This window comes from Serinus canaria, chromosome 2, assembly GCF_022539315.1.
Source record: "Serinus canaria isolate serCan28SL12 chromosome 2, serCan2020, whole genome shotgun sequence".
In the NCBI taxonomy this organism is placed as follows: Eukaryota; Metazoa; Chordata; class Aves; order Passeriformes; family Fringillidae; genus Serinus; species Serinus canaria.
In genome coordinates, this window is record NC_066315.1 from 43,184,472 (window position 1) to 43,199,973 (window position 15,502).

Below are 15,502 nucleotides of genomic sequence, written 5' to 3' on the forward strand. Positions count from 1 at the left end.
TGTAGTAACACTTAATAGAATATGGCTGAAGACAATGCTTGGATTGACAAAAATATATATGGTAATAGTATTCTGATTGTTTCATTGAAATGCATAAGTACCTCTTCCTTTCTCTGATAGGTAAATTGTTTGGTTTAAAACTTTGATTTTGGTATGAAATCCTATGTCAGGAGAGACCCCCTCCCAGTATTAAGCCATGTAAAAGGAAATCATTAACTCTGTATTACCACACAGCTGAACAAAGGAGAATGCAGTATTATTCTTAAATTCTTACAAGATCTGCATATAATGATTTACTTTTCAGAGTAAGTACTGTATCCTCACATGCCCACATTCAAGAAGTAGCTGTATATTGTGCTGCTCTTCAGAGACACCTGTCTAAACCAAATGCATTGATAAACAAAGCAAATGTCATCAGGTATGTGTTAAGTGTGCCAGGAATTCCTCCTTGATCTTGGTCAGTGATGCTGAAGGAATTAAACTGATGACTTTTCAAAGATTCTTTGAATGACATGGTACTGTTAAAAATCAGAATGTTGTTTAAAATAGTTGTAGAAAGACTAGGAAATCTCAGACTGTGTATAAAGCTCAGGGAAGTGAGTTTCAGGTGATTCTTCATGGCCACAGTAGAGCAGTGTAATTATCACTCACCCTACTTCATGAAGAATAGCTCTATAGAAGCAAATATATTTCTGCTCTTATTTTTAGTATTTTTAGTAGTAAATTTCTTAATATAGGAAGACTTTGCAATTGCAGTGTCCAGGTTTGATTTAAATGACTGTTTTGCTGTAATTTTTTTTCCTTCTGTGGGAAAAAATGAATAGAAACATGTTTTCTCTTATGATAAAGCACCTTCTAAATTCATAGTAGCTAGAATTCAACTAGCAGCTCTAAATTCTAATTAACACTTCTTCCAAGAGCAGATGTCAGCTTCAATTCCTATTATATAAATTCATTTATCTCTGAATATGAGGTGCATGGAGAATATTATGGTTGATATTTCTTCACCTGTGTGTCTACATGTTTTAATAATAAGATCCTTCTTAACTCATGGGAAAACATGTCTTAAATATGCTTTAGATTTTGCAGGTCTTTGAAGTAGAACATCAGAGAGTTTTGTTTGCAATCAAATTAAGGTGCTTTAATTCAGGAATTACAAAGTAATTACGGATGAATTAGGAAAATTAGCATTGTGTTTTCAAGTGAAGAAATTTTCTTTCAGCAGTAATATGAGAATAGTCGAAGTCCATTGAGGCTTGAAGGTGAAGGTGGGGGCTAATATTAGTAATTTGTATTTCTTTTCTTACTAGCTTTTATATAATAATACTCTCCATTGCCTTTTTTATTTTTTTATAAGACCTTTTCTTAGACTTTGCTATTTTTTTCACATTCCCAAGACTGAACAGCTGTGAGAACTAGAAAAGAGTTGCCCTACCTTCAGAAATAAGTTCCTAAAACCTGGATCATGGAACTTATTATGCCCTTCTCCTAGCAGATCTCAAGGGGTCTTTAAACAGCAACAGAGAAGTAATGCTGCAAATGAAGATTTGAACCCAGAGCCATTTCTTTCAACTGTCAAAGTTTTAATCATCCATAGTCTGTAATGCCAGCAAACCGAATGACAGAAAGATAACTCAGGAGGACAGAGATCCTTTGTGTTCTAACTGAGATAAACCTGTTTGTTTACTGAACCATGAGACGCTGTAGCAGGTATCTTGAGATTTTCTGCTACAGTTAGAAAACAATATTTTGTATGAGACTAAGGATATGTAATTTCCTGATTCTTTTGCAAAGTCATCTCAGGAGATAAATTTAACAAGCTTTTTTGCTGAGATTTGTATCACTACTGGTTAGCTGCTAAGGCCATGGTTGTACTGTTTGAAAGAGAAATATGAGGTTAATAAATTGATGCTTGGAAATGGCATTAATTCAGGGACAAATTATTTTTGGATGAGTCGATGAGAATCCTAGGTAGTACTGCTGGACTCTATGGACTCTTAGCTCCTTGAGTTAGGAAAAACAGAATTTAGAGGCATCTACTGAAATTATTCTTTCAAAGATCCCTGTACTTCTCTTATGCCCCATAAGCCAAAATCAACACAGATTTGTTCTCTGTTTTGCAATGTGCTCTTTGGTGGTGGATGCAGGTGGCCTGGCTGCATTCAAAAGGATAAATAAATGCTCAGTGGAATGGGTATTCCATGTCCAGAAAGTTTCTTTATTGAGGTTTGCTTTGATGTAGGCATGAGTAACTGGTATTTTGAAATGACTGAATTTTCTGTGTTTGTCTTAGGGGCAGTTTGTTTGTTGCCTGTTATGGCAGAGGTGAGATGCTATTGCTGATGCCTGATCGGGAGGAACTTGCATGGTGTTACTACTCTGGTCTGTTCAGTAGTGGCTTGTGCAGAGCCTTTCCTTGCACAGACCACACACAGCTCCCTGAAGGCATCACTGAGACCAGGATAGCTTTCAATGATAGCTACCATCATGCTAAATGACATTGGAAAGTGAGAAGCTGAAAAACCCCTTAGCTGCTGATTTGTGTCATAGTTATCCTTCAAGGCAGGTCATGACAAGTTGTTGAGAGATATTAACCTGGCTGCTAATGCCCAAGGAGGAGCACAACTTCGGCATTAATCTTGTTTTGTGGCTTTTGTCAGTGTGGCATAAAGGCAGGTGTATAGTAATTGATTTCCAAGCCAGAAAGGAGATGTTAATATGTAGCTAGCACAAGAATAGTAAATATGAAGACCAGGGGAATAATAAAGAAATTTTGTTCACCTAGGGAAAGATTTACAACTTCCTCAGCCAGCTGAGAACACAACATTATTATATTGTCAAATTTTAGTAATTTTGCAGTGATGTGTAGAAAATCAATTGCAAATCAGCAGATAGCTTGATAAATTCAGATCCACTAAATTACTTGGAATGGTTTTAGACACCCTGTGTCTAAAAATTGCAGTTTTCAGAGTTCCTATTAAACTCCCCTCTAGCTCCAGCAGTGCCTATGATTTTGCTGATATTCAGCATACTCAGAAGTGCCTTAACCTTGATAAAACCAAGTCTCTCTTTTATGTCCATGCTCCATCATTATCCACAAATCAAATATCAATATGGCCTTTGGGTCTTGTTGCAGTTCATTTTCCCAGGCATGTGTTGTGTGCTGCACAAGAGCTGGCAATAAGAGTCGTTTTTCTTCAGGCTACAGCTTACATGGATGACAGTGTCCCCAGACTGGCAGTATCTGCTGTGCAGCCAGTGGGTTGGTGGTCACAGCATGCTTCCAGCCCTGTGTCTCCTCTGCCTAGAGCACTGGGACCCCTCTGTGCAGCCAGGAGTGAGGCAAGTTGAGCTCCATGAATCCCTCCATCTAAGACATCTGAGATATGACATTTAAGCACATTTCTGAGCATCATCCAAAGCCAGACCCTTGACTGGTAGAGCCCGATGTAATTTGTTGGATTTTAGCACACTGAAAAACAATTCAGGCCAGTGTGGGAAGGTGGTCTGGCCCATAATTTTTCACAGTAATGAAATCCCAGGTGTCAGGTATCCCCTCCGCTCGTGTTGTCTTGGCTGTAAAAGAGATGATGACTCACAGTGAGTTTGTAGGAGAGTGAGCTATAGGATAGCATGAAGAGAGTAAATGCCAGTAAATCAGAAAACATGGATGGCCAAATGTGGCTGTAAATGGGAGTTCTGTGCTTGTTCTCACAGCACATTTGGTGGTAAGGCTTTAATTCTTTTTAAAACATTAGTGCAGGTATCCTATATTTCATGTGAAATAACAATCTGTAATTGTGCCTCTCTAGGATTTTACATGGATGGACAAATATCCCCTAGCACAGGGTCAGGGCCTTAATGGACAAACCTCACTTTCCAGGAAGCAGCTTCCCCTCTCCCTCCATCAGGATCATAGATTCACTCAGTGACACCTCTCTGACATTTACTCTCTGAGATCCCACACTTCTGCCTCTGTGATGTATGATGTGGTAGAGTCAAATTAATGCAGCTCTCAAGTCCAAACAGAGCCTGATGTCTTCTTTTGTAAAAGCAGGTTATAATTTTTGTTACCTACCCTGTAATTTTCAACCTATGAACATTTTCCCCTTAATTCTGTTGTATCAGCTATTGCACACATTAGCTGATTTGCATGCTCTGCCAAGCTGAACAGAGAAGACTCAAGTCTGCAGGTCACATTTATTAGCAGAAGCAATACTCCCAAGGTATATGTTTGCTTAATTTTCTGTCTTTAAATAGGCAGGACTACCCAAAAATTGAATGTAATTGTTTAAGAGGGAGAGAGGAGTCATTAAAGGCACTGATGAAGTAGCAGTGATTTCAGGATAGCTTTTCATGTACTGATTTTTAACTGTTGGGGACTAATAATGATATTTTTGATAATGTCCTGTGAAGAAATATACATTGTTTGTCAAGCAAATCTCCATTTAGCTTTCAGTGGTAATCCAATCCCTATGTTTCCAGTATCTGAGAAATAATTATTTCCAACAGTTTTTATTTTCTCCTGAGCAACATTTCTGGTAGAAAATAAAAAGATAATTTCTAGTTATAGGAAGCAGGACTGAATCAGGTCTAGAGAATCTGTAGAGATTCCATCTTGGCCCTGTGACTTCTGATCCCGGGTCTTGGCTTTCTCTGCCCCAGGTTCCTGATCTGCCTCCATGTCTGGAGCCAGCAGAGGGGTGACCTGAAGCCAAAGGGGGATCACACCTGGGCATTATCAAGGTGCTAGAAAAGCAAAGAGCAAGTGAGATGGGAGAAGTTTGAGAAGCAACAAAGTAGGATTCTTTGCAATGTTTTCCTAAGAATTGAGGAACTCACATAATACGGAACTCTTACTGGCTGACATTTTATTATGATGATGTTTTTCCTCAGCAATAACAGGATGACCACTGATAAAAGGCAACTGCACCATTAGGCTGATTATTCTATTGTGTGAGAAGAGTTGACCTTGCCTTGGTGTTAGACATGTAACAAAAAAATCAGTACTAAACCAGGAAAATCTACAACTGCAGTTTGTGAAGTTGTTGTTGGGAGGTAGGTTTAACTATTTGAAGCTGCTATGGGAAGTGTACTGCTCCCTCTGAACCTATGTGCACATTTACTGAACTTCTAAGCCTTAATGCTGGCATCAGGAGATGTCTGTGATCCCCTTCTCTGCCCTGTATAGATCACCCTTGGTACAGCCACAAGCTGAGGGTGTCCCAGCTCCTGCTGCCTCAGGCACTGGATGGGGAGCCCGCTGCAGGCACCATATGACATGGTTGCCTTCCAAATACCTTCTTCTTGTCTAAAAGACAACCAACTCTCAACTGCTCTTACATGTAAAGGTTTTGTGAAAAAAACAAAATCATTTGTCAGAAGCATGAAGAGCAGGCAGATAGTTTCTGAAATGCTGAAGGAAAATTACCCTGGTATTTTCATCAAAATATGAAGCCATCACTGAGTGAAAAATTTTATGTTACCTGTGATACATGAACTTAAAGATGTTTTTCCTTTAGGAGGAAGAAATGCTGTTCATTGTCTTGCAGTTTTCAAATGGTTCTTTTTAATAAATCAATATTAAGATGCTGTGTGTGTTTTGTCACTGAGTTTCAGATTTGTGTTCTGATAAAAGGAGAGCACTGTAGAAAACAAAAAGATGTCAAGTTAGCTCATACTGAGCTTGTACAATGGTTTTCTTGTATTTGATAGAAGCTAAAATAAAGCAATGAATAACAAAGTGTGCTCACATAAAATGCCACTGGTGTTCAGCTGACTGGGTTGCTTCTTTGGGTTTTGATGAAATCCAGAGGCAGTACTACATGTGTGCTTACCAGACTTGTTGTAGATAAAAGTGTCTGTCAGACTCAGCAGGAAGAGGATTCTTGGATTGTAACAATGAAGATGGCCATGCTTCCCATGACTTTCCTACGGCCAGGCTTTTATTCTTGGGCTCCGTATAGCAACTAAACATGGAGAAATTTGCCAGGAAACTTTAGTTCCTTTTCCTGCCAGGCAAACAAGGTGCTTAATCAAACCTACAACATTTAGAAGGAATCTGCATTAGTTAATGTTTGTGTTACTATATAAGATGAATTACCTTTTACTTGACCTTTTCCATAATATTTATCCCCAGATCTGCCATTGGGAAGCTGGGAGAGGAGGCATTTGAGGCGGTGTACAGCTGTCTCAAACAAGCAAGAAAGCAGAATGCCAGTGAGGAGGAGATCAGGAGCTGTCTGGAGAAACTGGTTTCTAGAGCAAGTGATTGCTTCGAAGTGGATCAGCTGCTGTACTTCGAGGAACAGCTACAGGCTTTAGAGCCACATCTCCAGCTGTAACTGTGTGTCTGCAACAGCTGGGAATGGCACCGAGGGGGAAGGGGCCTCCTTCAGGCCGGGCAATATAGGAGTGTGTACAAATCACCAACAGGATGGCACTGCTAAGGAACTTATCTCAAGCTGTTTTATTTTCTAGCCTCAGTCTCATTGCTTGGCTATGACAATGGGAAGATGCCAGCAGCTCAGGTCTCCGGCCGCAGACAAAGAACTTAATGTTACAACTTGATTTAAAAGTTTTTTAACCAATCACACAAAGCAAAAGAATATTGACAGTAGTTCTGTCCAACCACTATAAGCACATGTACCATCAGTTAAAACAATGTTTGCTTATTTAGAATACAATACTTGATTGTAAACCTTAAGATACAATGTACAGAGCTCTATTATGAAGCTTAGAACGTCCTAATATCTTGCTAGATATACTTTTCTGTAGCTTAGGAGTTATTCTAAGCATTAATACACAGACCATTGTTCTATTTGTCCTTACTTTTCTATTTCTTATGTAATTTTGCTGCTGACCAATCTTATGGCTACTGCCTAGCTCCAATTGCAATTCTGCTGTCTTTGAGGCCTGCCTTTTGCAGCTTTCCCAAAACCCTCTGATTTTAAAGATTCCCACACAGGAGGTATTTGGAGGACACTGCTGAAAGTAAGGTAGTAGATAATCATGTGGCTAAGCTCCATTTGAGAGTCCAGACTGCAGTGAGAAGTGGGTAAATATGGCACTAATTTAAGGGGCAGGAAGAAGAAGATGTTTATGACAGCAGAGCAAAGATTCACAGTTACCTGAGTCCCCTTCTTCTGCCACTTAAAGCAAAGGAAGGGTGTTCTGGGCCATGGTTGGATGCCAGTCCTGCACTCAGAGCAACACTAGCAAAGCTGCTTTTGATGGAATGATGAAGGATTAGACTCAAGCTGCTGTTGATTTCTGTGCTAATTCATCCTTGTGATGCTTAAGCCCATGATTTTTGTAATATGGCAGATTTACTCTTAAACATATATGTATATGTATGGCCACACAGCTCCTAATTGTCTTGTTATTATTGATTGTTCCAAAGGGCTGCATTTAATCTGAGCTTCAGGGGAACTGTGGACATACATACGTATGTGCATATTTATATACATATATGCATGTTCACATACACAGTGATAGGTGTGTATATTCATAATGGCAGAAGTATGTCTGGTCATACACTGTACTCGTCTAAAGAGTTTTGGATTAAATTCATTATTCAAAAATGGGAAAATAAACTGATTTTTTTTTCTTCCTTGCACATTATTACCATTAATGTTCTTTCTTAGTGTTTATGCTCCCTTCTTCATATGCATCCCACTCCTGCTCATTTCAACTGTCTATCAGGCTCTGATTATATACTTTCTGTTTTCCTTCTACCTCTTCCTTCCTTGTTCTGCATTCTGAGCTCCTTCCTCCATCTGTGTAAAAGACTAAAGGTTAACAAAGGATTGGTAAAGGAATCTAAAATGAATTGTAGGCCAAATGAATTTTAGGCATTGAGCCATTATCATAATCTGTATGCTTCCTGCTTTTCACCACAACTCTTAAAGGACTTTGGGACTGTACTAAATAAATTAGAAGAAATTCATAAGAATATCAAAAAGCATTTCTATTTGATCTGAGTTATTTACAGTGAAGTATACCAGTACTGATGGTCAATTAAGCAGTGCTACTGATCCACCTTATGACATGTGTTAAGAAGAAAGCAAAAGGCGAGTAGAGTCATCTAAATCTATTTTAGCAGCACCATAAGCTGAGGAAGCAAAAGACACATCCAGCTACAGATGATGTGGCACTATACTTCCAGCTCAAAATAATAAGAGATTCTGGTATGTTTCAGCTCTTTCTAGCTTCAGCTTTTATTTAGAATACATGGTGTTACAAGCCGGAGACTAAAGCTCACCATGATGTTCATGAGGTAGGGAAACATATTTCTTTGTCAGGTTTTAGTCTCTTTCCTGTTACTTCTTCTTGATTTACACTCCCCATCCTTCTCAATGTTGTGTAGGTGTGCCTGATTCCATATTTTCTGCACATAACTTAAGACCATTTTAAAACAGAAGTGCTGAAGTCCAAGATACAGGAGGGGAGCTTGGATGTTGCAGGGACTCGTAAGTCCAAAAGCAAACAATGAGTAAGTGACACGGAGAGAATAATGTCAGAGGAAGATAATCTTCACTCCTTCTTTTACCTCTGCTGCAATTCAAGGTGATTTATCACAAAAACTTCAAAAACAGCCTCTGTAAGCAGTCAATGCCTTTCTTATTAATGACAAAAACTTCTTCAAGCTTTTTTCCATGCAGCTTACAAGAAAAAATACCTGGGTAAGAATGGGTCAGGCTCCTTAAGGCAGTCAAGGACTCAGATGATCATTAAAGGGAAACCTTTAAAACCTGAAAAACGTGGTTTAGTCACTCAGGTTGACTTCAGGGAAGTGGCTGCTCTCTGATGAGCAGTATTTTCTTTCATTTGTTGCACAGGAAAAAGAACTCACAGTGCCTTTTACACTTACTTAGTTGCTCTCTGCAGGGAATACCCTTCAAGGCACGTGAGGATTACTGGTTTACTGCTTGTATGTTTTAAACCACACTTGGTTTCATTTTATGGGTTTTCTACATGAATCATATCACAATTAGCCAATGTAGTACACACATTAAACACAGCAGGAAATTTTTTCTTTTGAGCTGTAGTAAAAGCACAGGAGTACATCCCATGGATTTGACAGAAATTTTTACATTACTGTCTGACTTGCAAAATCCCATTGCTGGTGGTCATTAGTAGAAATCTAAATGGAAGGAGGAGGATTGTTGATATCATAGATCTTCAGTAATAAAAAAGCAGCAGAACTGCTGGAAGTAAATGTGAGGAAATAAATGTAAAGGCATTAAGTTGCTGGGCATAAATCTTCATAAAAAGTCCCATTTAACCTACACATTTGTACCAAAAGCTTTGCAAACATGAGGCAATCTTGCTGCCTTTTTTATTGATTCTCTTAAAAATGCTACAAGATTAATTTCTTGATGAAGAGATATTGAAAACAAAGGAAGTGTGGTGAGTATCTTTTTACTGTTTTGAGGCCTTAAACCTGGTATAAAGGTGCTTGAACTAGAAAGGGAAAAACAACATCTGAGTTTTCTGATAAGAAAGTGTAACTGTCAGTTTCTTGTCAACAGCTGGATTAGGAGGCAGACCAATTCCTTTTTTCACAGCAAACAAAAAGGAAATCCTTTCTTAGAGGTGATTGTTCTGCTGGATAATTTCTAGAAAGCATCAGAATCCCCTCTCTGCAAGATGAAATTGAGGTTCCCAGTGCCTGCAAATGCTGCCTGCAGGAAAGAACCTTCCTCCCTTGTGGACCTGGCTTTGTGACTGTTGCCCTCTGATGACCAGGCTGTCCCAGCAAAACCACAAACCTGCACCTGGCACAGAAGGAGCTCACCACTGGCTGCTGCTGGATCTCCAGCTCCACAAATAACCAGAACAATGGAGCATCAAGCAGATACACAGGTGAAAAAAAGGGCAGGAGGCAGCAAAGCAGCCATATGGATAATGCAAAGGCTGACCTTTTATCTGTGGTATAAGTCAGCTCAGGCTGACCTGTAGGTGCAACCACTGTTATCTGAGGGGATTTAATGGGCAAAGAAGAGAGGCTCAAACAGGACATTTGTTTGGAAACAGGATCAATATGAATGGAAGCACATTTATCTTTGATATTTTGTTGTATTTGTGCACAACACAACCTAACCTGAAAACTTAGCTTGTCTCCACTGAATAATCTTGTTTTTCAGGAGGGAGAAGTGCAGGAGAAGGTTTCTGCATGTGGTTATTGATAGTAAGTAGAAGTCTAATGAAAATGCAGTCTCCAGGTGCTGATTTGACTGATGATTGTTCCTGTTCAGGAATATGACTGCCTTGATAGTAACTATCCAGATGTACTGGATATATGCACATAAGAGGAGCTGGTTAGCAGCAAAGGCAGATGTATTTATGTACAGACTGGTCAGGCACAGAGGGTGGGGAAGGGATAGAATAGAATGAAGAGGGCTGTAGGTTCCTTCCTCTTACTCCTTCTCCTCATATACTTAGTTACCATACCCAGTCCTACTTATTTTTGTCACTTTTTTATGGTTGGGGAAACAAAAGGATGGTGAATGGCCTTTTCTGAAGGCCATTGAATTATCTAAAATGAGGCTAAGAATGAAAACTTAACAGGAGACCTTGATGTCAGTGGTCACAGCAAGAAAAGACCATGCAAATGCTTCTGGTTCCATAGATTTATGGGTCCAGTTTCCTTTCATCTGGGTTGGAATACGGCCATCATGGCTGGAAAGTTAGTTAGTACTCACAGATAATTTTCCCTGTTAGCTCTGCAGTCAGGTTTCAGTCCTCAGTTGCTCATGAATGGTTAACTACAGCCTCCTGACTTCCAGCATTCTCACACTGTGCAGTTGGTCACTTCCTCATCAGGTCAGAAAGCAGAAAACAGGTCCTGGGGAAACTTCCAGCAGAAAGAGGAGTTGGGGACTTCCAATGTTTTGCAATGTGACAAAAATACACACACTGTGATTATCATCCTGTAGATGAAATAGGCTCAGCTTCTTTGCAATAATAATTTTTATTATTACATGTGTAGTTGTAATCAAAGTACAAAGCCAGTGGTGTGCAGACAATAAGAGAAAATACCACTGAAGAAAAATGGCAAAAGAAAGAGAAGATTACTGCTTTGTACTAGTTAACTGTCCTAAGTACTGATATATTTCAACATTCAGAAGCTGCAGTCTGTCTTAGGGAGCCTGAGAATGTGGTATCTATGTACATGTTTCTAGACAGAGAAATGAATTGTGTCTACCCATCAATCATCTCCCTCTACATCTAGGCATGCACACACAAATATATTTATATACATATGGGCATGTATAGATCCTGGTGCACAGCATGTCAGATCTTCAAGAATACATTTTCTCTCTTGATAAATGAAATATCTGCCAGCTGCTCCAAAAAAATCTTGTAAGCAGGTAAATACACAGCTGGATGCACCTTGAGCAGAAAAGAACCTGAATATTTTGACCAGGTACTGCACCAGACACTGTACAGAAGGGCTCCAAGGCAATCCCAACCTCCCAGGCCTCCCAGCTGGATTTCCAGCAGGAATACAAGGGGAAGATGGTTCAGAGAAGTAACCTGAGCTCGTGTAGCAAAGCGAACAGGAAGCCAGCCAAGGTGAGCACTCCTGCTGATCCTCACCTGATGCTGGGCCAGGCAGTCAGTGGTGGCTTCTGGGTGCCAGGGGAAGGCAAGGCATAAAGGAGGATGCAGTGCTGTGAAAGGGATTTTAGTACAGAAAACCAGTATTTCATGAAATATGACTCCTTGACTGTGCATGGAAGTGTTTGTTTGTGATGGACTGTCGATGAGGTGATTCTGTGGCAGAGCTTTATGCCCTAGAGGTGACTGAATGCTATGAAGAAGCTGGGAATCTGTGAATTGCTCTCCTTCCTCCATTGCCATCTGCTGATCCCTCAAAATCTGCCTTATTGTACCATGGCATGCAGATATTCCCTTGGGCTGTGTTATTTCCTCTCAGCATCTCTAATATGAGTTCTATTTCAGGTTTTTTCTTATGGAAGTCTCTTTCTGGCTGAGGCTGCTCTATTGATCTGCGTCCATAAAGGGTCAGCAGTGTCAGAGTGGTCTTAAATAATGCATTGGAGTTTTCTCCCTTTGCTCTCAGTGAGTTCTGGGGAAATGCTCCATAGAACTACCATGGAATCTTCCTAGCTTGAACTGTCTCTGTTGTCTTGTCTTGTCCTCTTTCCTCCCCAAATCCTCAAGGACAGAAAGCAAAGTGAACTCAATCTGCTCCGAGTGTGTAAAATAGATGCTGTTATTTAATGTCCAGAGGCAATCCTTTAAATCAAGAGAGGCTGCTTCTCTTGTTTTGTAACACAGTTTTTGAGTGTGAGCATTATTTTATTGATGCCTTTAGGCATCTGACAATCAGTGGTATAGTTTTGCCATCCTGTGTCTGCTAGTGAGCTGGTTTTTTTCCCCACCTCAAAACCAAGCCTGCTTGTTTTGAATGCTCTTTTGGCAGGAGCTTGGCTCCTGAGGCTGACAGTGAATGCTCCTGACTCCCTAGAGGCCTAATTTTGCCACTTACTCATGCATGGATGGGGGTGCTATTCCAACAAGTGTAAGCAAGGGTGTTGAAAGGATCCTTCTATTGCCTGAGGAAAACAGGAATCACTTCCAGGTAGCACAGTGGGTCTGGAGTCAGCCAGAGCAGCCCCAGGCCTGAGCATCTCCCTGGTGCTGCTGGAGGAACTCCCAGGGTTTGCTGCATCCCAGGTGGGCCAGGAGAGTCGGGGACCCTCTGGATTCATGTTCAGTGCTTGCTGTTTTGGGCTAATGCTGCAGGGAGGAGATTCATGGAGAGCAAACCCTTGTAAAGACAATGAGTCTCCAGTCTACCTAATGACTACTTAATGAGTGTCTAAGCACTGCACCATTATTGATTTTTAATTGCCTTCTTTCTGGCTTTGTGCTGGAAAATGAAAAAGGAGCAAACACTTCATGTAATGAGGGTAGATGATTAAAAAGTAATACCTAGGAGACACCCAGTCATTTGTGGGAAAGACCACAAGAATGATGTGATGAGAGAAACCAGCCCTGCTGTGTGCCTTCCACCTCTTTGGATTTTTACAGCTGTTAAAACTTGGCAGTGAGATCAGAAAAATAGATTATTTGGTATCAATGATGTAATTATACTTATGGATTTAATTAAATCAATAAATATTGGTTCATTTCCACTGCATGGAAAATCCAGTCCACATCACCAGGTCAGTGCAGATGGGCTTTTCAGAGGTTGCTCTTTAGCACTGTGCCCTTTCTGATGTCTGCTCATTTCAACTGCATTGAGTGAATGTGCATTACTTTGAGCAGTAGACAGCAGAAAGGCCCAGCTGAGAGTTAACCAAATGAGCCCTAAATCCATCAAGCATTTAAACCTGTGCTTAGCTGTGAATGCCAGCCTCACTGCTGCACAATTGCCAGGGAAACAGGGAGCACTGGGATGTTGTACAGAGCAAAACACAGCACAGGGACTCGTTGCTCAGAAAAGAGGTAGCTCTTCAGAGCTGGAAGCCCACCTTTGAAACTACATTCATTCAGAAGCCTGAGGAGACCTTCAACCACTGAGACAGTGGTTGTGGTCCAATCAGCTGAAATAAAGTAATACAGATTTATATAATCAAAAGATAAATTAAATTAAAATGTATTTAGATTAAATTGGTTTCTATAACAAGAGCTAAATGGCTGAAAATGTGGTTTTGAGGAGAAACTTGCATAATTTCACTTCTCAGTTCTGAAGAGTGTGCATTTGTGGGGTGTTTTACCTGAACCAACAGAAAACTGGCCAGATGTTAATGTCTCTAATTCTACCATTTTGTTTCTCTCTTTCTCTTTCCATGCCACACATTTTGTCACCAGGCACTAATCTGACAGGTCCCTCTTGTTTGGCTTCTGCTCTGCTGGAGTTTATGGTAACTAAGTGAAACATTTTGCACTCCAATGTTTTCATATGAAAACTCTTTTCCTTCCTTCCTTCCTTCCTTCCTTCCTTCCTTCCGTTCCTTTCCTTCCTTCCTTCCGTCTTCCGTCCTTCCTTCCTTCCTTCCTTCTCCTTCCTTCCTTCCTTCCTTCCTTCCTTCCTTCCTTCCTTCCTCCTTCCTTCCTTCCTTCCTTCCTTCCTGTCCTTCCTTCCTTCCTTCCTTCCCTTCCTTCCTTCCTTCCTTTCCTTCCTTCCTTCCTTCCTTCCTTCCTTCCTTCCTCCTTCCTTCCTTCCTTCCTTCCTTCCTTCCTTCCTTCCTTCCTTCCTTCCTTCCTTCCTTCCTTCCTTCCTTCCTTCCTTCCCTCCTTCCTTCCTTCCCTCCTTCTCCTCCTCCTTCCCTCCTTCCTCCTTCCCTCCTCTCCTCCCTCCCTCCTCTTCTCTCTGTCCTTTGACCTTTGACTCTAAGAATCTTCTTCCAAGTGCATACTGTGTGTCTACATCCCTGTAACACCTTAGAAAATTCTCCCTGCAAATTCCTGACAGGCATAAAGCCTACTAGGTAAAATTATTCTGATGCTTTGGATCACTTGTTACACTTTCTATGTACTTAGTAGCAGCCTCCTCTTTAAATACATCCGAACTATATTTCTGTCACATCCCTTCTTTTTTTTTCCTTCCCTTTTGTAAGGGCTGAACTTCTCCCTTATGCTTTCCAGTGTTCCCTCAATTTTAAAATAGTTTTGAGCTTTTGAAATAATTAAAAACAAGATTCTACCTTGGAATGATAGGTTATCATCAAGCAATACCTCATGGCAGGACAAAACCACCCTTCTGACTAAAGAGACTCTGCAAAGCCAAATATCAGAGAGACAAGTCATAAAAACCAAGTTTTTTCAGCCACCAAAAGAAAGGACAGGTTTTCAGAATTCTTGCTATGAAATGAAATATCTGGAAGACAATAAGAAAAATGAGAAACATCATTTAGGCATTATTCTTGCTAAAAAAAACTACAGTATTTTAGTATTATCAGGACATGAATCTAATTCTTTGGCACCAAACCACTTTTTTATTATTTCATTTATATTCAAAAGAAACAGGAGAAAGGTCATCCCATTATTGTCATCTGAGAAAATACACATTTTTTTCGTATTACTAATCTAAGTCTGGCAGCAAAAAAAGTAAGAGACTAAAAGCCTGAACAGATGACTTTGAAGAAAAACACTTTTCTTCGAGATTTATGTATTTTTCTAGGAAAGTAAAAAGAATTTGAAAATGTCTGAAGTGTGAGCTGCATCAGCTGATCGTGTGAAAATGAGCTTCAATCAAACAGGCTTTGATTTCTCAGAGCAGGAAGAACACTTTCAATGTACTCATTTGCAATCAAAAAGCCTAGACAGACTTGGCTTTTTCTTTTGCAGCAACAGATTCAGGGAATTTGCAGAACCTGAGGATGTGTTGATTTAATGACAATTCCCATGAATTATAATGAGTGGTTCTCACACCTGTGGACATTTCCATTTCCCCACAGTACAGCACCAACTCATTTAAAATTGCCCAAGAGCAGGAAGATATTATTCCTTGGGCAGTCACTAA

The 15,502-nt window shown here is 40.1% G+C and overlaps 1 protein-coding gene across 3 annotated transcripts in view; it reads left to right on the plus strand.

The window, feature by feature from the left end:
- Positions 1-7,893, plus strand: part of NEK11 (NIMA related kinase 11) — an 81,996-nt gene extending 74,103 nt beyond the window's left edge. For all 3 annotated transcript variants that reach the window (XM_050971486.1, XM_050971485.1, XM_009086384.4), the window contains one exon: positions 6,140-7,893. In XM_050971486.1, coding sequence (XP_050827443.1) covers positions 6,140-6,344 — 205 coding nt within the window. In that variant the 3' untranslated portion in view covers positions 6,345-7,893. The remainder of the gene's footprint in view (positions 1-6,139) is intronic.
- The last annotated feature ends 7,609 nt before the right edge of the window (positions 7,894-15,502 follow it).